The 22,964-nt window shown below is 42.6% G+C and overlaps 1 protein-coding gene and 1 long non-coding RNA gene across 3 annotated transcripts in view; one reads left to right on the forward strand and one right to left on the reverse strand.

Annotated features, from left to right (window-relative positions):
* Positions 1–3,001: 3,001 nt before the first annotated feature.
* Positions 3,002–22,964, reverse strand: part of COLEC12 (collectin subfamily member 12) — a 186,978-nt gene continuing 167,015 nt past the window's right edge. Inside the window, exons 6-10 of the mRNA XM_060121547.1 lie at positions 22,063–22,551; positions 20,997–21,133; positions 19,559–19,668; positions 12,055–12,200; positions 3,002–4,454 (exon numbers count right to left, since the gene is read on the reverse strand). Coding sequence (XP_059977530.1) covers positions 4,435–4,454; positions 12,055–12,200; positions 19,559–19,668; positions 20,997–21,133; positions 22,063–22,551 — 902 coding nt within the window. The 3' untranslated portion in view covers positions 3,002–4,434. The remainder of the gene's footprint in view (positions 4,455–12,054; positions 12,201–19,558; positions 19,669–20,996; positions 21,134–22,062; positions 22,552–22,964) is intronic.
* Positions 14,293–19,789, forward strand: LOC132504306 (uncharacterized). Of its 2 annotated transcripts, XR_009534829.1 has the most exons (5): positions 14,293–14,965; positions 15,264–15,418; positions 18,528–18,699; positions 18,953–19,169; positions 19,315–19,789. It is a non-coding gene; the product is annotated as an uncharacterized LOC132504306 (long non-coding RNA). The 2 variants fall into 2 exon arrangements; XR_009534828.1 differs by having other exon boundaries at positions 14,293–15,418.

Below are 22,964 nucleotides of genomic sequence, written 5' to 3' on the forward strand. Positions count from 1 at the left end.
CAGGGGCTCTGCTTCTGGAGAATTAAAGTTGGTTTTCTTAAGCCTGCTATTCTTTGGACTTCTGCCCACCTGGTGTAACGTGGGCATGCTATGTACTTATTTGAACAAGTATATCTAGGAGGAGAGGAAAAAGCGTAAAGTGGAGTGGAATCTCTTTAACATCTGCTCTGTGATTTATAAAATAAGTGTGATGCCATGCCATTACGGGATGCTTTCCAGGAAAATGGAGCTATGGTACAGAGAAATACCTTCTAAAAAATGGCAAAAGTTCACCTATACTTCTAAAACTGTTGAGTATAACAGAAAAGAGATATTTCATTACACAGCCATTTAGAAAAGGTTTCTAAAGCTTTTCCCTGACTCAGGGCCATATTTTGATAAATAGAATGAATCTGCTTTGCCAGTTGATTCTTTTCACTCAATATTCCATTCATAATATGTACATTACATATATAGCCAATATAGTGGATTTATAGTAACCAGTTGTTATCAACGTGAATTGCTTCATTTCTCCTGCTTGGCTTCTCCCATTCATCAGTCTCTTAAGATTTCATTGCTGACTGGCCATATTCACCTTTCTCTTCTTTTTTTTTTTATAAATGTATTTATTTTATTTATTTATTTATTTAGGCTGCATTGGGTCTTCGTTGCTGCGTGCGGGTTTTTTCTCTGGTTGCGGTGAGCAGGGGCTACTCTTCATTGAGGTGCACGGGCTTCTCATCGTGGTGACTTCTCTTGTTGCAGAGCACGGGCTCTAGGCGCGTGGGCTTCAGTGGTTGTGGCACGTGAGCTCAGTAGTTGTGGCTCGTGGGCTCTAGAGCACAGTCTCAGTAGTTGTGGCGCACGGGCTTAGCTGCTCCACAGCATGTGGGGTCTTCCCGGACCAAGGCTCAAACCCGTGTACCCTACACTGGCAGGCGGATTCCCAACCGCCGCGCCACCAGGGAAGCTCACCTTTCTCTTCTTAATTCAGTAATATTTAGGCCTCTCAGCTAATCTGTAGATCATCTAACACAGTGTGTGGGTTTTCCTCCATGTTATCCGGAGCACTTGTGTGTAGCATTTGGCATGGAAGAATCAGCTCTTCCTTCAGGGTGCATTTGTTTTGAAAGGATTCGGGCTAGAAGTGATGCTTGAGCTGTATCTTAAAGGAGGTACTTTCCAGGTAACAAAGGTAGGGAAGGGAAGTTCAGCTAAAGTATGGGGGTAAGAAAGAGCACGGAGGAAATTGCAGGTGGCTTGCAAGGCTGTTCTGGCACATGGCAAGGGAGGGCAGGGTTGCAGCTGGAGGGGAGGCTGGAGGTGCAGCTGAGGACCTGGTCACAAGGCCCTTATCTCCCCTGCATGTATGTCCTGCAGGCAACTCAGAAGATTTTAAACTGGGGGTAAGGGTTAGAATGGACTTAGACTTAGGGACGTAAGAAGGAGGAACCTGATCAGATTTGCATGACAGTGATGTGGGCAACGGGCAAGTCTTCAAATTAGCCTCAGTGTCCTCATTCCTAAAGTAGAGAGAAAGGTTTTGCACCAAGGTTGGAAGAGGTAATGTATGTGAAAGTGCTAAATATATTTAAACTTTTATTATTATTATTGGACTTCTTTGAGCCATGAATGAGTTAACATACTTCATTTTTCAAGAGATCAGTTTTGTCATCTGAGGCAAAATACACATGCTTAATATTGTTACCTGATTTATATAGGGATATAGGATTGATTGTTTGATTGGCTGCGTTGGGTCTTCGTTGCTGCGTGCAGGCTTTCTCTAGTTTCAGTGAGCGGGGGCTACTCTTCGTTGTGTTGCACGGGCTTCTCATTGCAGTGGCTTCTCTTGTTTCGGGGCACAGGCTGTAGGTGCGAGGGCTTCAGTAGTTGTGGCTCATGGGCTCTCGAACGCAGGCTCAATAGTTGTGGCGCACGGGCTTAGTTGCTCTGCAGCATGTGGGATCTTCCCAGACCAGGGCTCGAACCCATGTCCCCTGCATTGGCAGGCAGATTCTTAACCACTGCACCACCAGGGAAGTCCCAGGGATATATGACTTATGTAGCTTTCTATTTCCTTAAACATCTGATTTTTAAAATGGGAGCAGGTCTTACTATTTGTTGTCTGCTTTAAACTCTAACTGCTAAAATTGGAAGGATATGGGAAGACCTGGTGAACGCTGCTCATGAAGAGGAAAAGAAAGGGTTTTTTTCTTTCTGGTTGTGCACTCATTCTTTCAAGAGTCATTTAAAAAGAAAAAGTTTCCATCTTCTCATAGCAACTCAAGTGCTTGAGGACCTCATGACATTTTACCAAAACTCTCCTCCCAGAAGGGCATCAGTGGTGAGTAGGTGAATAGAAACATGGTGTATAAATAGCTAAATATACAGAGGAGTACATGAGGCATCTGGTAATGTATGATTTTCATCTGATTTTACTGTGTTAAGACGAACCCTGCTTCCTAAAGAAAATTAGAACATTTTCAAAGCTCGAGTCTGAATCCTGCCTCATTCCTTGGTGATGATGTGACCCAGGAAATGACATCACCTCCCTGAGTGCTCCCCTCTATAAGATGGGGAGAGTAGTAAGGCCTACTTTTTAGGGCTGTTGGGAGGATGACATGAGATCATCTGCTTGAAGCCTGACAAATGATAAGCACTGGGTAAGTTGTTATTAGGAACACCCTCAGCTGTGGGAGCCAGCACCATTCTCTTCTGAGCATGGCATCAGACGTTCAAGTTGCTTCTGAACATGAATCTTAATTGACACCTAAGAAACCAGAAGAGGATGAAAAAGAGGATAGAGTTTAGTCTATAGAAGGTCTTGAGCCTGAAGAGGTACCAGAGTCCAGTGCCTGTCTTGTGTCATAGGGCCCAGATGACAGCGGGTCCTACCAGCCCGACCAGACTACATGGACAGGACAGCAGGGCATAAAGGTGCTGAGGAGGTGACCATTCCTGGGCTGCAGAGATGGCATGAACAGTGACCAGGGCAAGACAACACAGTCCACACAGCTGCAGGTGTGAAAATCAAACTCTGTCTTTATTCTTTTACCATTGTATGTGGGATAGGTAGCAGCACTGCTGGGGAGCTCCTTGGGAGGAGAGGAGAGGGAATCTGTTGGATGGAAATCTTACCTTTGAGCATCAGTTACATCTAAGCCTGTTTTCAGCACATTTCATGTTAGACTTTTCAATGGCAAGTCAAGGAGTAGAAGGTAGATGGGCTCAGACAAAAGGTTCTTTGCAAGAGTTCAACATAGTGGCCAAGATTTTATTCTTGCATTTCATCATGCATGTGCCTTGGAATTATGGATTTTTTGGAATCTGACTGAAGAAAACATAAACTTTCCAGGTAGTGTATAGCTGTCCCCATCTTTCTAGCATCTCTGCCTTTGGCCGATGTGATGCCATACTTTCCTGACATTTAATATCAGCTCTGGTATGGGTCTGATACCAAGTATATTCATACCTCAGCCATAAAACAGGACCTTCTAGATAGCCAGATTCAGGTGCTCTGCCCTTCCCAACAGATGCCTCTCCACCACCCGACTCCGCCAAAATGAAGTAAAAGCACATCCTGAGTTGACCACTTCCTCTGAGCCTGGCAGACACACAGCAAGAGTCTCGGCTGGTGATGGGCTTGATGCATGGCCCACTTGACTGAGCCACACATATGCTCAGGCTTGACCTACACTGGCAAAATCTGCAAGGACACTTCTTAGACATTTCAAGTGATTGATTCCTCTGAGGAAATGATACATTAAAAAATACACATATACACACATATTTAATTATTTTTTTAAACCACAACTGAAAAAAATTCTTTGCCACTGTGTAGAATTAAATCTGACAAGAAACCCTATGAGTTTTTATTAGTACCATTATTGTTTTCTTTGGCTTCATGTACTATAATGGTAAAATAACAAAAAAAAGAAAAAAATTGTAAAAAGGCAAATATTTTGTACAAAAATACAAAGTTTTAAAAGCTCTTTAAGTATATTTCATATTGTTACTAAAAGTTGACCTATATATCTGTATGTCTGCATATTTTTCCTACATGTGGGATTTTAGAAATGTAAGGTACTGTTTACACAGTATACGTTTTCAGTTCTTCCTAAAGCTCAACAACCAATGATAATCTTTTTTCTGATTGGAGCATTCCATACTCTGGAAGACATGATTTGCATAACTGTACGATTACTGGCTGAGAAAAATCTATGTGATTCAGTCCATTTGCATACTGAAAATCAATGTATCATACTGGGGGAACACTTTTGTTGCCAAGTCCTTAAGTAATGGCAGATGGTAAAGAACGTTGGCTGTCAATTTTTTCAGTAATTGGTTTTCAGTGCTTTTTTTCAATCTGGTGAGAAGGTGATGCAATGAGGAAGAAGTATCTTTTGCCTTTGAGAACTGTCCGAAAGTTTGTTCTTATTATTATATCACAGTCCATTATAATGCAGGTGATAGTACTAAAAGAAAGGGAAAAGGATGGGTGTTAGTTTTTCTTAAAGAACAATGTTAATGTATAATTCAAAAAAGGAACGTGTTTTTATAGGAAACATTCCAAATACATCGTTCAATAATTATTTTTTCAAATAAATGCCTAGAAATTCTTACTCAGATTAAATAAAAGGTAAAATTCACTTTGAAAGAGCCTATTTTGGGGAATCCTAGTCCCAACTCAAATCCCAAATGGCCAAAGAAGGCTAACAAATGACAAATCTGGGTCACTTGTCACCCTCTACTGTAATCCCTTGTTGAGATATTTGTGTTCTTTTCCTGAAACTGACCAGGATGGGAGTTCCTTACGTGTCTGGAGACCTCTAGCACTTGGACGAGTGCTTGACACACTAGAGGTTTTCAATACATGACTGTTGAATGGATAAATGCATAATTTGTGCCCCAGTTACTATCAAAAATAATTTGAGCAAAATATATTTTTGTCATCAACTTTGTTTTTAAAAATTGAGATAAAATTGACATATAACTTGTTAGTTTCAAGTGTACATGATTCCAAATTTGTATATATTGCAAAATGATCACCACGGTAAGTCTAGTTAACGTCCACTACCACATGTAGTTATAATTTTGTTGTTGTTGTTGTGATGAGAATTTTTAAGATTTACTCTTTTAGCAACTTTCAGATATATAACAGGATTATTAACTATAGTCACCATGCTGTACATGACATTACATTACCATGCCTTATTTATTTTATAACTAGATGTTTATACCTTTTGAGCCCCTTCACCCATTTTGTACACCCCACCACTCTCCGCCTCTGGCAACCACCTGTTTTCTGTATCTATGAGTTCCATTTTTTTTTTATAAGGTTCCACATAAGTGCGATCATATGGTGTCTGTCTCTGTCTGACTTATTTCACTTAGCATAATGCCCTCAAGGTTAATCCATGTTGTCACAAATGGCAATATTTCATTCTTTTTTATGGCTGAATAATAATATTCCATTGTATTTATATACTGCATTTTCTTTACCCATTCATCTATTGATGGACCCTTAGACTGCTTCCATATTGTAAATAATGCTCCAATGAACATAAGGGTACATATATCTTTTCAAGTTAATGTTTTTGTTTCTTCAGATGAATACCTAGAAGTGGAATTGCTGGATCATATGGTAGTTCTATTATATTTTTAATTTCTTGAGGAACCTCCATACTGTTTTTCCATAGTGGCTGCACCAATTTACATTCCCACCAACAGTGCATAAGTGTTCCCTTTTCTCCACATCCTCGCCAACACTTGTTATTTCTTGTCTTTTCTATAATGACCATTTTGACAGGTGTGAGGTGATACCTCATTGTGGTTTGCATTTCCTTGATGATTAGGGATGTTGAGCAGCTTTTCATGTACCTGTTGGCCGTCTGTATGTCTTCTTTGGAAAAATGTCTGTTCAGATTTTATGACCATTTTTCAATGGGATTGTTTGGTGTTTTGCTATTGAGTTGTGTGAATTTTTCATATATTTGGGATATTAGCACCTTATCAGTTCTATGATTTGCAGATATTTTTTCCCATTCAGTAAGCCGACTTTTCATTTGTTGATGGTTTTCTTTGCTTTGCAGAAGCTTTATGGTTTGATGTAGTCACACTTGCTTATTTTTGCTTTTGTTGTCAGATCCAAAAAATCATTGCCAAGATCAATGTCAAGGAGATTATCACCTATGTTTTCTTCCAGGAATTTTATGGTTTCAGGTCTTACATTTGAGTCTTTCACCCATTTTGAGCTTATTTTTGTGTATGGTGTAAGAGAGTGGTCCAGTTTCATTCTTTTGCATGTGGCTGTCCAGTTTTCTCAACAGCATTTATTGAAGAGATTGTCCTCTCCCCACTGTATATTCTTGGCTCCTTTATCATAAGTTAGTTGACCAATAATCCATATGCATGGATTTATTTCTGGGTTATATATATTCTGTTTCACTGATCTATGTATCTGTTTTTATGCCACTACCACACTGTATTGATCCCTGTAGCTTTGTAATATAGTTTGAAATCAGGGACTGTGTCTAGCTTTGCTCTTCGTTCTCAAGATTACTTTGGCTATTTGGGGTCTTTCATGGTCCATACAAATTTTAGGATTGTTTGTTCTATTTCTGTGAAAAATGGCATAGGAATTTTTCTAGGGATTGCATTGGATCTGTAGATTGCTTTGGATAGTACGGACATTTTAACAATATTCTTCCAATCCATGAACACAGAATATCTTTCTATTTATTTGGGTCTTCTTCAGTTTCTTTCATCAATGTCTTATAGTTTTCAGTGTATAGGCCTTTCACCTCCTTGGGTAAATTTATTCCTAGGTATTTTTTTCCTTTTTGATGCAACTGCAAATGGTATTGTTTCCCTAATTTCTCTTTCTGATCGTTTGTTATAGTGTATGGAAACACAACATATTTTTGTACATTGATTTTTGTGTCCTGCGACTTTACAGAATTCATTTATTAGTTCTAACATTTTTTTTTTGGTGGAGCCATTAGGGTTTTCTATATATAAAATATCATGTTACCTGCAAATAGCGACAGTTTTACTTCTTCCTTTCTGATTTGGATGCCTTTTTTTTTGCCTAATTGCTCTGGCTAGGATTTCCAATACTATGCTGAATAAAAGTGGTGAGAGTGGGCATCCTTGTCTTGTTCCTGATCTTAGAACAAAAGTATTCAGCTTTTCACCATTGAGTATGATGTTAGTTGTGGGCTTGTCACAGACCCTCTATAGAGAGTTTCCCTCTACAGGGAATCCATTTGAGAGTGGTTTTTCTTTTATCATAAATGAACACTGAATTTTGTCAAATGCTTTTCTGCATCTATTGAGATGATATATGATTTTTTTCTTTCATTCTGTTAATGTAGTGTATCTCATTGATTGATTTGTGGATGTTAAACCATCTTATATCCCTGGAATAAATCCCACTTGATCATGGCATATAATTCTTTTACTGTATTGTTGAATTCGGTTTGCTAATATTTTGTTGAGGATTTTTACATCTATAGTTCATCAAGGATATTGGCCTATAATTTTCTTTTCTTGTAGTGTCCTTGTCTGGCTTTGGTATCAGGGTAATGCTGGCCTCATAAAATGAGTTTGGAAGTGTTTCCTCCTCTTCTATTTTTTGGAAGAGTTTGAGAAGGATTGGTATTAATTTTTCTTTAAACGTTTGGTAGAATTCACTAATGAAGCCATCTGGCCCTGGACTTTTGTTTATTGGGAGGTTTTTGATTACTTATTCAATCTCTTTACTAGTAATTGGTCTGTTCAGATTTTTTTATTTCTTCATGATTCATTTCTTTGTAGATGGTATGTTTCTAGGAATTTATTTCTCATAGGTTGTCCAATTTGTTGGTGTATAATTGTTCATAGTGATCTTTGTATTTCTGTGATACCGGTTACAGTGTCTCCTCTCTCATTTCTGATTGCATATATTTGAGCCCATATTTTTTTCTTGGTAAATCTAGCTAAAAGTTTGTCGATTTTGTTTATCTTTCAAATACCAGCTCTATCATGAATCTTTTCTATTATCTTTTTAGTCTCTATTTCATTTATTTCCACTCTGATCTTTATTTCCTTCCTTCAACTAACTTTGGGCTTCATTTATTCTTTTTCTAGTTCCTTGAGGGGTAAGGTTAGGTTATCTGAGATCTTTTTTTCTTGATATAGGATGTATTGCTATGAACCTCCCTCCTGGAACTGCTTTGCTACATCCCATAAGTCTTGGTATGTTGCATTTTCATTTGTCTCACTATATTTTTTACTTCCTTTTTGATTTCTTCCTTGACCCACTGGTTGTTCAGTAGCATGTTGTTTAATCTCCTCATATTTGTGATTTTTCCAGTTTTCTTCTTGTGATTGAAGCCATATCAAGCATCTTTTCCAGTCACAATGCTTTGAGGCTAGAAATCAATCTTCTTAAATTTATTGAGACTTTTTTTTTTGTGGCCTAACATGATATATTCTGGAGAATGTTCCATGTACACTTGAGAAGAATGTGTATTCTGTTGCTTTTGGATGGGATTTTTTCTATCAGTTAGGTCCACCTGATCTAACGTGCCATTTAAGGCCAATGTTTCCTTATTGATGTTTTGGTCTGGATGATCTATTCACTGATGAAAGTGGGGTACTAATACTGTACTGCTGTCTATTTCTCCCTTTAGGTCTGTCGATATTTGCTTTTTTTTTACTTAGGTGCTCCTATGTTGGGTGCATAAATATTTACAAATGTTATATACTCTTGTTGGATTGATTCCTTTATCACTATGTAATGACCTTCTTTGTCTCTTATTCCAGTCTTTGTTTTAAAGCCTATTATGTCTGATATAAATATAGCTACCCCATCTTTCTTTGTGTTTCCGTTTGCATGGAATATCTTTTTACATCTTCACTTTCAGTCTGTGTGTATCCTTCATCTGAAGTGAGTCTCTTGTAGGCAGCATATAGACGGGTCTTGTATTTTTATCCATTCAGCCATTCTATGTCTTTTGACTGGAGAATGTAGTCCATTTATGTTTAAAATAATTATTAAAAGATATGTATTACTTGCCATTTTGTTAATTGTTTTCTGGCTGTTTTGTAGTTCCTCTGTTTCTTCTTCTCTTGCTCTCTGCCTTTGTGACTTGATGATTTTCTGTAGTGGTAGGCTTAGATTCCTTTCTATTTATCTTTTATATAACTACTATAGGTTTTTGCATTGTGGTTATCATGAGGCTTACGTATAACAATTTATATTTATAATAGTCTATTTTAATAACAACTTAAGTTTGAATGCATTCTAAAACTCTGTGTTTTTACTCCCTGCCCCCACACCATTTTATGTTTTTGATGTCACAATTTATATCTTTTAATCTTGTGTATCCCTTAACAAATCATTGTAGTTATAGTTATTTTTATTACTCTTGTCTCTTAACCTTTATACTAGCTTTATAAGTGTTAATCCACTACCTTTACAACATTAGAGTGTTCTGAATTTTACTATATATATGTAAAGGTAAATATAGTTTGACCTTTACCAGTGAGATTTATACTTTCATATGTTTCCCTGTTTTTAATTAGCACCCTTTCTTTTCAGTGTAAAGAAGCCTCTCTAACATTTCTTGTAAGGCTGGTCTAGTGGTGGTGAACTCCTTTAGGTTTTGCTTGTCTGGAAAACTCTCTCTCTCTTTCAATTCTGAAGGATAACTTTGCTGGGTAGAGTATTCTTAACTGCAAGTTTTTTTCTTTGAACACTTTTAATAAAACCATTCCACTCCCTTTTGGCTTGCCAAGTTTCTGCTGAAAAATCAGCTGACAGTCCATAGGGGTTCCCTTGTATGTAACAAGTTATTTTTTTCTTGCTGCTTTTAAGTTTCTCTCCTTGTCTTTAACTTCTGACATTTTAATTATAATGTGTCTTGGTGTGGGTCTCTTTGGGTTCCTCCTATTTGGAACTCTGGGTTTCCTGGGTTTGGATGTCTGTTTCCTTCCCAAGGTTGGGGAAGTTTTCAGCCATTATTTCTTCAAGAAGTTTCTGCCCCTTTACCCCTCTCTTCTCCTTCTGGGCCCCTATAATGTGAATGTTGGACCACCTCACGTTGTCTCATAAGTACCTTAAACTATCTTCACGTTTTTTCATTCTTTTTTCTTTTTGCTTCTCCACTGGGTGTGTTCCACTGCCCTGCTTTTGAGCTCACTGATCCTTTCTTCTGCTTCATCTAGTCTGCTACTGAACCCTACTAGTATATATTTTGCAGTTCAGTTATTGTATTCTTCAGCTCTGTAACTTCTATTTGGTACTTTCTTATATTTTCTATCTCTTTATTGAAGTTCTAACTGTGTTCATCTATTCTTCTCCCGAGTTCAGTGTGAGCATCTTTATAACTATTATTTTGAACTTTTTAATAGGTACATCACTTATCTCCATTAAGGACTTTTTATAAGGTTTTATCTTGTTCTTTCATTCAGAACATATGTATCTTTCTTCATTTTGCTTGACTCTCTGTGTTGTCAAACTAGATAAAACAACCCTCTTTCCCAATCTTGAGGGAGTGGCATCTTGTAGGAATGAACCTTATCTTTCAACCCTGCCCTAGCTCTTGCTTGTCCTTCAAACCACTGTGATTGTTCAAGCAGCCTTTTTTATTTTTAGTGGCTCCTAGCATTTGAGTGTGCCAAGACCTGTCAGTGCCCCAAAGGGGAGGATCTCAGTCAGCAACTAGAGTCTTGCTGATTAGAAACTAGACCTTCAGGCAGCAGCTTTTAAAATATGCAAATATTTATAGTCTTGTGGGACTGAAAAGTATGTCCCACTGGCCACCAGAACTGGGTGACCTAGAAGTGTCTCCTGCACAGTTGTTGCAAAAATCAGGGTGCCAGACGAGTGTACAAGCTCCATCCTGGGAGCTACCTGCACCCTGTCACGAGGCAGAGGGAGGTCACAAAGATGGCATCCACCAGCCTTTGTCCCTGGAGGGCACCTCAGTAGGTCCCTAGATGAGCCAAACCAGAAGCCTACCCCTCTTGCTGAAGCTCCAGGACAAGCAAATAGGCCTCTTTCACAGAAATACTGGGGGTATGATTCAGTTTGCTGTCTGCACAGTCCCCTGGGGATAGCAGCTGGCCAAGAATGATTTGTTTGTTATAGTCTCATGGGACCCAGGAATGCAAGCTCACTGGCCACTAGAGCCAGGAGATCCAGGGGTGTTCCCTGGGTGGCAGCTGCAAAACACTGGGCATCAGACGTGTGTAGAAGCTCCCCTTGGGGTGATACTGGTGCTGTGGAGCACAGCAGAGGGAGAGCACAAAGATAGTGCCTGCCCTTCAAGGTCTCCCACCAACTTTCAAAAGAAAGACTTTATGAGATAGAATTACATAATATTCACAAGGTTGTAGAGTTTAGAACTATCTAATATTTTAGAACATGTTCATCACCCCTAAAAGAAACCCATACCTATTACCATTCACCCCCATTTCCTCCTTCCCCCACCACAAACTTTCAAATGTAGTTCTGATGAAGAAAACTAAGATGCTATGTCCTGAAGAGGGTCATGTATTTAATGAAGCTTTACATAAGTACCTTTTGAAATGAAAAAAAGAATCTCCAAATGCCTCTTAGGCTTATGAGCTTATAAGGAGGTGGGGAAACTATATCCCTACATTATCTAGCACAGCATCTGGCCCATAGTAAATGCTCAATAAATACATGTGGAATTGAATGCTTGGCCACCTGAATTATCCGTGCCTGGAACTCTATGAAAAAGACTTAACACTGGTGCCATATGTTAAATAACAATTGACTGACAATATTATAAGGTAATGACCTAGGCCTTTTAGTCTAATATTTATTGAGTACTTCCTCTACATTAGGCACATTTATTAACTTATTTAAGTCCTCACAACAACCCCATTAAGAAGATATTATTATTTCCCTGAGGTTAATAGCTTGCCCAGCTAGTAAATGGCAGAACCAGGACTGGAACCCGATTACCGAGCCTACATTCAGATCCCTTATACTCATCACCTCTTGCCCTTTAATAAGATATAAGCTCAGCGGCTCTCTCTTAAATCCCCTCTGCTGCTTACCTGTCTCCCTGTCTTTTTCGCAAATGAAGTTATTGATGTCCTCACATTGGAAGTCGTTCCACTGCCCAGCATAAATCAGCCCAGCACAGTCTTCTCCAGGCCCATGGCCATGACTCCAGTTATCTGGCTGTCCAGCTTTCCAATTTCTTTTAAGAAAACAGAAATCAAGTATTATTTGCAAAGTCACAGAGAAGTTTTCTTTACCCAAGAGCAGCAGAGAAATGTAAAAAACAAAACCAAGGCCTGTCATTTGTCTGGGAATGAAAATGCACTGTTTAAAAAGCTGTGCACACTCGGATTCAGAATAAGCAGCTGTTTTGCAGAGCACTGTGTTATGCAGCATCTCCCTGCAGGCTTGTTATCATTGCCACAGTGCAATCAGCTCACTGAGCTGCTTCATCACATTGCTGAGAGAGTAAATCTGTCTCCAACACAGTTAGATGAATGACAGTTTTCTAACGTGCACTGGAATGCTGACTGCTGGGCACGTGGGTGTATATCTGTGTGTGAATGTGTATGCATTCTGAGGAACACACACACACACACACACACACACACACACACACACACACACACACACACACACACACACACACACACACACACACACACACACACACACACACACACACACACACACACACACACACACACACACACATTCTTGGAAGAACCCAGAGGGAACCTCGTACGTTCTGATATCTTGTCTCTAACAAGTCAGAGTCAGGCAGAGAGAGTGAAAGACGCTTGATATACACTTACAAGAACCTACAATTATAAACACTTGGTTATGGTTTTCTGGCTAAGTTGTAGATAGTTAATTGCTATAGAAAGAAATAGTAATTTATTCTTACTGAAAATGACTTAATACATCTCACTGCCTTTTTTGGGAGAGAGATTAAAGTCTTTAAAACAAGTTTTCTTTAGGATGAGCTCATTTGGGGCTTAACTTGCATGCTGCTGCTTAAAGCACCCCTTTGCCAACGTTTGCTGTTCCTGACTCTATTTCCAAGCAATAAATTAGATGTGCTTCCAAGATTCAAAACTTGAAAGACTACGTCTTCTCCGAGAACCAGGTCTTTGCACAGAAGCTTGTGGTTACCTCCTAAGAGGACAAGCTTGCCTCGTGCGGAGGGTCTGAAAAAACATCTGCAGCAGGAAGTGCTTCCCATAAACGATGACTCATTACCCAACCAGCATCATCTAATAATAACTCACTCTGGTCCATGCTTCATGTTCGTATCAGAGTGGCTGCGGCTTTGGCCGCTAGAGAGAAATCTTCCACTGTACAGACCCTGATAGCAGGAGAAAGTTCTACAGCAAAGAAACACTTCTCACTACTAAGATTTTCCTTTTCTGAGGCCAGGCTCTTACCAGGGTCACCTGGGGACAGAGCCCATGTTGTCCTACTTCTTTCGATGACAAGACCAGCAAAAATCAGGGCGATGGGAAAGGAGAGTTGAAATTTACAGTTAAAGGATGTAACAAGGTAGCATGGACTCCCCCAAGCCAACTGTATATTTTGCGATATTTTATAAAATGAAGTGAACTCACTTAAATAAATCTAGTGATGAAGAGATAATTTAGATGAAACCATCAACTGATGAGAGTAAATGTGGGACGATACTCAGGTGGAAGTCAGAAATAGTCATTTGTTAACTCATTCATTCGACAGATATTCACAGAGCACCAGCTATGTGCCAGGGATAAATAATGCTAGCTGATGGCAACACGGCACTGTGGAGAATAGAGTCCCAGCCCTCTCAGAAATTATATCACAGGCAAGAAACAAATGAGGTAAAACCCTCAGACTGTCACAGTGATGCCAGAAAGAGACGAAGATGAAGGAAACTTTCAGGCAAGCTTTTTTGTGTGTGTGTTTCCACCTCGAAGGACCCTCCCGGAAATGTCAACAATGCCTGGGCAGTTTGATGTTGTTGGTGTACACGTTGCTCATTTCTGTAGTTATACGAGGGGGTTCCATTCCAATTTTGTTTATCAAATTTGAGATTGTGATTCTCGATGCATACTGACAGGACATTTAATATTCTTTATCTCCCAGTTAGTTGGGAAATTGCATAAATAGGAATTCTGATAGAAGATCTGTTTAATATTTTCCCCTTGTATTTCCTTGCCCTTTTGAGTAGATAAAAGGGATTTACAGATGAGACAAAAAGAGAACTGCTTGATAAGAAAGGAGATTGTCTTTATCACCATCCTCCATTCGTTTTTTTCCAGGTCACTGGAATTCTTCACATGCAGTGCTTAAAGCAATCCTTCAGGACTAAAGGTAGAAGGTGGCTGTGAGTGGAGTGACTCAGGTGGGACCAGCATGGATGTGCGGTGGAGTAGCCTGAAGCCAGGCTGCAGGAGGAATTTGTCTCAAAGACTAAGTCTCACAGCATCTCTTTGGAAAAGCTAAAATCACATGGAATGATTTGTGGCAAATCCCCCCAGTCTGCATGCTTGTAATAGAGCAGAACGTGTCAGATAAATAGAATGTATATATTTTGGAGAAGAATTTCAGCTTAAATGTTGCCTAAACCTCATTCATAGGTAGATTCTGGAAAGAAGAATGGCTGAAACCTGGGCGCCAGATCCTTGAATGCCACATTATAACATACACGTCACAGAAGTGGTTGGGTAGCAACGTGTGTATGTACTTGGACACTGTATTTTGAGTACACTGGGGACCATGGAAGCATCGGGACTCCCTCTTCCAGGGAGCTGGAATCATCGCAAGCACCTCAGCCAGTGGGTGTGAAACAACCCCCAGGATTCTGGGTTTATACTAATGGAGGTAGAGCACAAACTCTCAATTTTGGGAACAGCCCCTTCCAACTCTCAGAACTTAGTATTTCTCATCAACCACAAGATTGACTGAGCCTTCATGGCCAAGAAACTTCTGCTGGTAAGAGCCTGGCCTCAAAACAGGAAAATCTTAGTAGTGAGAAGTGTTTCTTTGCTGTAGAATTTTCTCCCGCTATAGAGGTCTGAACAGTGGAAGATTTCTCTCTAGTGGCCAAAGCCAGTGCCACTGATACAAACATGAGGCATGACCAGAGCGAGTGAGTATTGAAGTAGATGATGCCAAAGGTTCCCTTCTGGTCCTTACCATTCTACGGTTCTATATTCTAAAAATGTAGTATATAATATTACGTGTAGCCATCTGTGTGGACAGAAGGGCAACCCATATTTTGTCTTTGCAGTGCAGAGATGAAAGCTGTTACTCGTAACTTGACAGCATGCTCCCGTTAAATGATATCCTGTGCAGGGGACCAAGAAATGGACAAGAGGAAGAGAGGAGCTTCAAGTGTGTTTTGGGAGACTCTCAGGAAGCACAGCACATCTCTGGTGATATAAGGTGGGCAACTGCAAGCAGGGTGGCAGGAAAGGCCTTCAAAGGCTCCCTTACAGTTCTGCTTTGAGCAAGTGGGCAGAGTCTCCATCCCATGTGTGTTTGACTGCCCCGTGCCTACCAGGCAGTCTCCACTGACAGTGATGACCTTTGCCAAATGACACACCGACATTTATTCCATCAAGAGTAGAAAGACCAGCTTTGACATGCTCCTGATTTCACTGGTCTTCTCCCTGGTTTGTCTGTTTTCTATTTCATTGCTTTCCAGTCATTATTATTTCCTTCCTTTTGCTTGCTTTGGGATTAATTTGCATTTCTTATTCTACCCTCATAAAGTAGAAGCTTAGATCATTACTTTTCAACTTTAAAGTATTTTTCTAATATAAGCATTTTAAATCTATAAATGCCCCTCTATATACTGTTTTAGCTGCATCTCACAGATTTTGATATGTTTTGTCTTTGAAACATTTGCAGATTTCCTTTGTGATTTCTCCTTTGCTCCATGGGTTATTTAGAAGTGTGTCTTTAATTTCCAAATATTTGGTGATTTTACAGATATCTTTTTGTTACTGATTTCTAATTCAATTTTGTTTTGGTGAGAGAACATACACTACATAATTCCAGCGCTTTTAAATTTATGGAGACTTGTTTGATGACCCAGCCCATAGCTGATCTTGGTGAACATACCATACGCACTTGAAAAGAATGTGTATTTGTAGTTGTTGGGTGAAAAGTCCCATAAATATCAATGAAGTCAAGTTAGTTGATAGTGTCTGCTATATCCCTCTTGGTTTTTCTATCTCTTCAATACTTGTTCTATTAATTACTGAGAGGAGACTTTGAAACCTCCTTTGAAGCCCCGCTCTTCACTGTATCCACATTTAGGGTCAGAGTGTCTGTCTTCTTGATTGTGACAGGGTCCTGGAAATCAGACTGTTTTTACATGAGTAGAAGAACAGTACCTCTCACTCGTATTGTGCCCCAAACTCCAGAAAAGATCCTCCAAACCAGCACAGAGGCTGGGTCATGGTGGACACTCCAGGATAATTCATTGAATGTTATCATGGGACTGTGGGCCAGTGGATCCCAATGTCCAGTCAGAGGACTGGTGCTGGGCAAGAATGAAGTTCTCACAGGTCTGTGGTGAAAAGAGAAAAATGAGGACAACTCTGTGTGTACGTGTGATGGCCAACTGCCTTTTCTTGGTTTTATTCTTGTTGTTTTCGTGCTGAGATTTGTTGATAGGTGATTTTTTTTTTTTTGCCTGTGCTGTGTAGCATGTGGGATCCTAGTTCCCTGACCGGGGATCGAAGCCGTGCCCCCCTGCACTGGAAGTGTGGAGTCTTAACCACTGGACCGCCAGGGAAGTCCCCGTTGATAGGTGATTTTTAAAACCCATGTCCTTAGTTGGGCAACTAAAATCTTGGCAACACGAGTCAGCCCTTCAGTCTTTCAGTCCCCCCCACCACTGGTCCGATTTTAGGTGACAACTCTCACAACTGTTTTGACTCTCCTGAAGCATATATCTGCTGTGCTGGATGCCGTCCTCGGGCTGGCGGCCAAATTCCCGAGTGCCAGGGTGTGGTGTGGCTTCGTCTCCGCAAGGACAGGTGCGCAGGGAGCAGACAGGATGTCTGCTGAGCCAGGAGGCAGATATCCATTTGCCCTGGGGGCAGTCTGGGGCTCACCTTTGGAGCAGACCTAAAATCTTCAAATGTTCCACCTTGAAGTTTGGTCGTTCTTTTAAAAGAAATGGCCTTTGCCAGCCCCCACCCAGAACTCCCTTGTAGTAGGATGAACCTAGCTATGGACCCAAAATTTCCAGCGTGCGCTCCAGCACAGCACTTGTGATGGGCTGCAGGAGCAAAAACATATATTGTCGGGACTTCCCTGGTGGTCCAGTGGTAAACAATCTGCCTGCCAATGCAGGGGACACGGGTTCGATCCCTGGTCAGGGAACTAAGATCCACATGCCACGGGGCAACTAAGCCTGTGTGCCACAACTACTGAGCTCGCACACCTCAGCTAGAGAGCCCGCATGCCGCAACTATGGAGCCCATGTGTTCTGGAGCCCACGCACCACAACTAGAGAGAGAAAAGAAACCTGCACGCCACAACTAGAGAGAAGCCTGCGCCACACAGTAAAGAGCCTGCATGCCACAATGAAAGATCCCGAGAACCTGCATACTGCAACTACAACCCACAGCCAAAATAAAAAATAAACATACTGTCTTTCTCTAAGTACGGTTTCTAAACACTCCCCCCAAACCCCCCACGATGGTAAGACCATAGACCCAGTGCCTGGCTATGTGACCCCACCTCGGGGGTCAGGTCCATTCTAGGCTGATCATTTCCACCTCTCCCATGGGGGTGATAAGGGTCACATGGAATGAGGTCTAGGATTGTGCTGAAAACTGAATTCCTGCATTTACACATCTGTGTTCATAGCAGCATTATTCACAGTAGCCAAAAGTTGGAAGCAACCCACATGTCCATCCATGGATGAATGCATAAACAAACTGTGGTCCATCCATACAATAGAATATTAGTGAGCCTTAAAGAGGAAAGAAATTCTGACACGTGCTACAGCATGGATGAACCATGAAGACATTATGCTCAGTCAAATAAGCCAGTTACAAAAGGACAAATACTGAATGATTCCACATACATGAGTGACTTAAAGGAGTCAAATTCATAGAGACAGAAAGTAGAAGGGTAGGTACTACAGGCTGGGGGGAATAGAGAGTTATTATTTAACGTGGACAGGGTTTCAGTTTGGGAAGATGAAAAAATTCTGCAGATGGATGGTGGTGAAGTTTACACTACAATGTAGATGTAGTTGACACTGGAATCTACACTTAAAAATGGTTTAAATGGTAATTGTTATGTTATATATATTTTACCACAATTTTAAAGTAAAAGTTTTTTAAATAAAATAAATGGCCTTATTCTGGTTTCCACCTATATCCTCTAATCATGCTTTTCACATGGAGGATTTAAAAGTATAAAGAAGCCTGTCTGTCTACCCCCATGCACAGACATGCACAGGAACTCTCTCTGGCCCCCTCCATCCCCTCTAACCCCTGTTCCCTGTCCTTGACCTCTACTGCTCCAGCCTCGATGCCCGTGATGCTGTCTTGGACCTGAAACACCCTCGCTTTCTCCTCTCCCGGTGCCAAGGATGCTGTGGCTCCTCCACGCTCGGGACATGGTCCTGAAGCCAAGATGCCCACACGGCTGCTTGAACCTCTGCGGGGCCTGCCTTCTCTGTCTCCAGCAAAGGAAAGGTGGGTTTTTATAAATTCTGCTCCATGTGGTACAGTGTGTGTCGCATATTTTCACATCCATTAGAGGCAAACCAGGAGTAGGATAAAGAGGCGAAATTTAAATGGGCACAATTTAGTCCTCTTCAGACCATGGGGTAGGATTAGGGCAGGAGTGGACACCGGGGTCGGATGAGGCTCATAGAGATGTCTGTGCCCCTAGGAGCTCCGAGAAGGTTCTGTGAAGTGCTTCTCTTCTCTGTTGCTGCCTTTATAGAACTCAGGTCACATCGGACTTAGAGAGACTCTTCAAGCCTGCAGGACACGGTCATCCCACAAACGCCTTCATTTGTGGTGTACTTGAACTTTCTGTGTGTAGGACAGTCATCAACCTGTAGTTCATCCCCACACTCTGGCCAGAAGCACAGAGGGGGTCAGGGCGTCGATGGCGTCATCCTGAAGGGAGTGCCCGGCTCTCGTCAGAAACATGGCTGGTGAGCTCGGACCATGCTGGGGAGCCTGGGGCTTCTTTGGCCTTCACGGCAGCATTTAAAGAGCACGCTCGGCCACAAGTGCCATCCTGGGTGGTTTTATGAGTCTGGTGGTTTATTTTGTTTGTTGTTTTGTTTGTTTTTGTAGAAATGAAAAAATATTCACTCCATGAAAAGAAAAAAGAAAACCCCTATTTTTACAGCATATTGATTCTCAACCATAATTTCCCTACATGGATATAAACATGCAGCTGGTACCTGGAGCCTCAGTTTGAGGAACGTGTAGGACACAAGGTCGTTCAGGAAGAAACTGTAGGAAGTCAGTCTGGCAAGAGGTGAAAACATAGACCAGTGAGAGCCTGACCAGCAATCTGGAAGTTTCTGAGACTCACTTATACTCTAGAGATGTCCCATCCAGCCACTTCCATTCGTTTTCCTGCTCTGAGTCTGTGAGGCCGATCCAGTAGTTCTCTCTCCCTACCATCTGCTTTTTGATCCATTGCTGAAAAATAAATCAGAAACGGTACATTACTATTTCTTGAACAGATGTTTGGGGGACTTTCCCCTCAATGTTTAGAAAAGAAGGACACTTTATAAGAGGATGTTTATCAGACTTTAACAGAGAAGCATATGAGATTTGAATAAGATAAAGCTGTCTCAAAAAACACAAAAAAAAGGATGTTTGTCAGAATTTGTGCACTGCTTTTGCTGTCCTCTCGTGACTGCACTTGTCTTGCACTGTTTTGGGGGCTTTGACGTTTTTTCCTCTTATAAGCTTATAAGCAATATTTAAGTGACGCTGTTTCTCCCTTAAAGTATCCAGATCACTCGATGAATTCCACCAGGCTCCACCCCCTTCCACCACCCCTCCCTCCCATGTTCAAATAACAGTAACAGCCACAGCAACATTGAGCACTTCCTCTGGGCCAGGTCCCACGTCCAGTGTGTCACATACAACGTGTCTTTGAGCCATTACAACCACCAACCTAAGACAGATGACAAGTGGCTGAGCTGGGATCAGGCCCAGGTGTGTGTGTTCTGAAGCCCAGGAACCTGACTGCTGTCTTATGGATGCTCATTCCCAGTCAGTTACTGCAGAAGCATCTGTTTGTAGGGTCATGTCTGCCAGAGACACTTAAGGAAAAGGAAGGAGGCCACTGGGATAGTGTGGCATTAAAGAAAGAGCATTGGTATTGTTGCTAGTTGGACCTCAGTTTCAATCTCAGCTCTGCATTTACTTGTCTCATCATGTATTCATCATCTAAACTTTGCGGGGCCTCAGTTTTCTTATCTGTTAGATGGGGGTAACATTACACATAAGCTCTAGGGATGTGGTGAGGTTTATAAGAGATAATGCCTCATACAGTGCCTGGCACACAGTAGGGGCCTAGTGAGTGGTCACCATTGTTATCATGTGAGGGCTCTGCCCCAGGGCCGCCTCTGCTCTTCCTGACTGTGCCGAGGCCACACGTCTGGTCCCTCGCATCCCTCCCCACCCCTATGGTGCTTAGGCCTCTCTGCCTCTCTCTCCACAGGGGCCTGGTGCTGGCCTGCCAGGCTTACGGCTCTTTCAATGGCCACCGGTAAAAGCCACACACCTCCAGGCTTGATAAAGCAAGGCCTTCCAGGTGGAAGCATAAGGACCTAATTCCCATGCCATGAATGCTTCTTGTCACTGGATAAATAGCCCGAATCTCCGTAAGGCAGCCTTCTGTGTTTACGTGACTATGAATTCTTGATATCTTTGAATCCTCAGTAAGCACGTACTTTCCAGGTGTCACGATCCTTAAATTACAGTTTTCCCCAACTATAAGTATGCTGCAAACATACCTGTTCCTCTCTTGTGTTTATGAAAATGAGATGTGAAGACTTGTCTTCACAGGAAAGTTTTGCATCCTCAAAAATTTCTTTTTCAACCGAAAAATAGTAGCATTTGTCTGTGAAGTTCTTCCAGTGAGGCGGGCAGCCTAGGAAGGCAAAGTTTAAAAGCATTGATTAAAACACACACACACACACACACACACACACACACACACACACACACACAGCACTATGCCTTTCCTCAGCTGTGTTTAAGAGGCACAGCTATGGCCCTGCTTCCCCACGTCCATGCGCCAAGCCAGTGACTGACGTTTGGGGACATGCTGGGAGCAAAGACTAGTCCAGGAAAGTGGCCTGCAGAATACACAGTAGTTAAAACTACGTAATCTGGAAAATATCTACCCTGAGCCTTTGTTCCTCTGTGTCTGGATTCGTCTTTACAATGACAGAAATAACAGAGCAACAAAAAGCAGCACAGGCACAGATGTTCAACGTCAGTCTGGAATCACGTGGAACCTGTAAACAAGTGGCTGGGAGAGCCCAGAACTAGAACTAGGCTCACGGAACAAACATAACTGAGCTGGACTGAAGGAAACCAAGTGGAATCGGGTGTGGGTCAAAGGTTGCAGACCCAACACTCAGGGTTTGACTAAAGGTTTCACTATCAAAGGACGAGAAGGCGCCATAACATCTTCTCAAAAAGAAATACGATCTGGCTTCAGGACCAGAAAGTTCCATCTGCACGTTAGCCACGGGTCATCCATCCCCAGGTGAAGGGCATAAAATGAGGACAGGGACGGGTCCGGGGTGGCCAGCCTCGGACTTTCCTGAAGGAAATGTTTGGGACCAGTTTGTCCCCGAGGACCCGACTCAGCTAATTATAAACAAGTGCTGGAGGGCCTGGTGCTGTTTAGAGAGAAACACAAGTGCCTGAGCACCACCGCCTGGCACGGGGCCGTGGGAGCAGGGGGGCGGAGGCCACCCTGTGCGATGCCTTCACTGCCAATAAAATGCGGTGTGGGGGGCGCACATGGTGGGGGGCACCCATCCCCGGGTACGAGGGGCTCAGACTTACCGTTGGCCTCGGGTGCTGCAGTTGGCTCGCTCTGCAGGGCCAGGGGCACCGCCGCCCCTGATGGGCCCGGGGGACCGGGGGGGCCCTTGGGACCCGGCATGCCCGGCACCCCAGGCAAGCCCGGCAGACCCCTCGGCCCGGGCACCCCAGGCTCCCCCACGGTGCCCTGCAGTCCCTGGAAGCCGGGGGGGCCCTGGGGGCCCGGGAGTCCGTCCTTCCCTGGTGGGCCGGTGGGGCCTGGGTCCCCACTGGGGCCCTGAGGGCCGGGCTTCCCGGGGGACCCGCGGGAGCCTTTGGGGCCCTGCAGGCCTTTGGAGCCTTTGCCGCCACGCTCTCCAGGGGGGCCGACCGGCCCGATCGGGCCCCTCTCACCGGCCGGGCCGGGAGGGCCAGGCTCCCCCTTCTCTCCTTTCTGTCCCTTGTTGCCAGTGGGACCCGGGGGTCCCTGCTGTCCTCTGTCACCTTTCGGACCCCTGGGGCCAGGAGGACCTAAAAGAAAAAAAAGACAAAAGGCATAAAAGTGAAATCCAGGACGCCTCTGGTCATCTGGGACCATTTTGTCACCAGCAGGAAGGCTGTGTGGGTTGAGATCGCGTGCGGGTTAAGATCGGGATGCCCTCCCTCTTATTTCCTCCTCTTTCCACTGATGTGATGAATATTTATGAACTACCTGTTATATGACAAGCACCATGTAAGGTGGGGGAGAAGGGGTTTAGAATTAGACCAAAAAGATGCCATCGAGCGTTGCGGGCCCTATCCTGTAATTCCTGCACCTCACCGCCCCGGCCTCTCCTCTCTGCTCCTCCACTGACGCTCCTGTCCCCTTCAGCGGTGCTGCGAGCACACTGCTGTCCTCAGGGCTCAGCCTCAGCGTGCACCAGCGTGCAGGGACGGGCGGTCTC

The sequence above is a fragment of the Lagenorhynchus albirostris genome, chromosome 14, assembly GCF_949774975.1.
Source record: "Lagenorhynchus albirostris chromosome 14, mLagAlb1.1, whole genome shotgun sequence".
NCBI lineage: Eukaryota > Metazoa > Chordata > Mammalia > Artiodactyla > Delphinidae > Lagenorhynchus > Lagenorhynchus albirostris.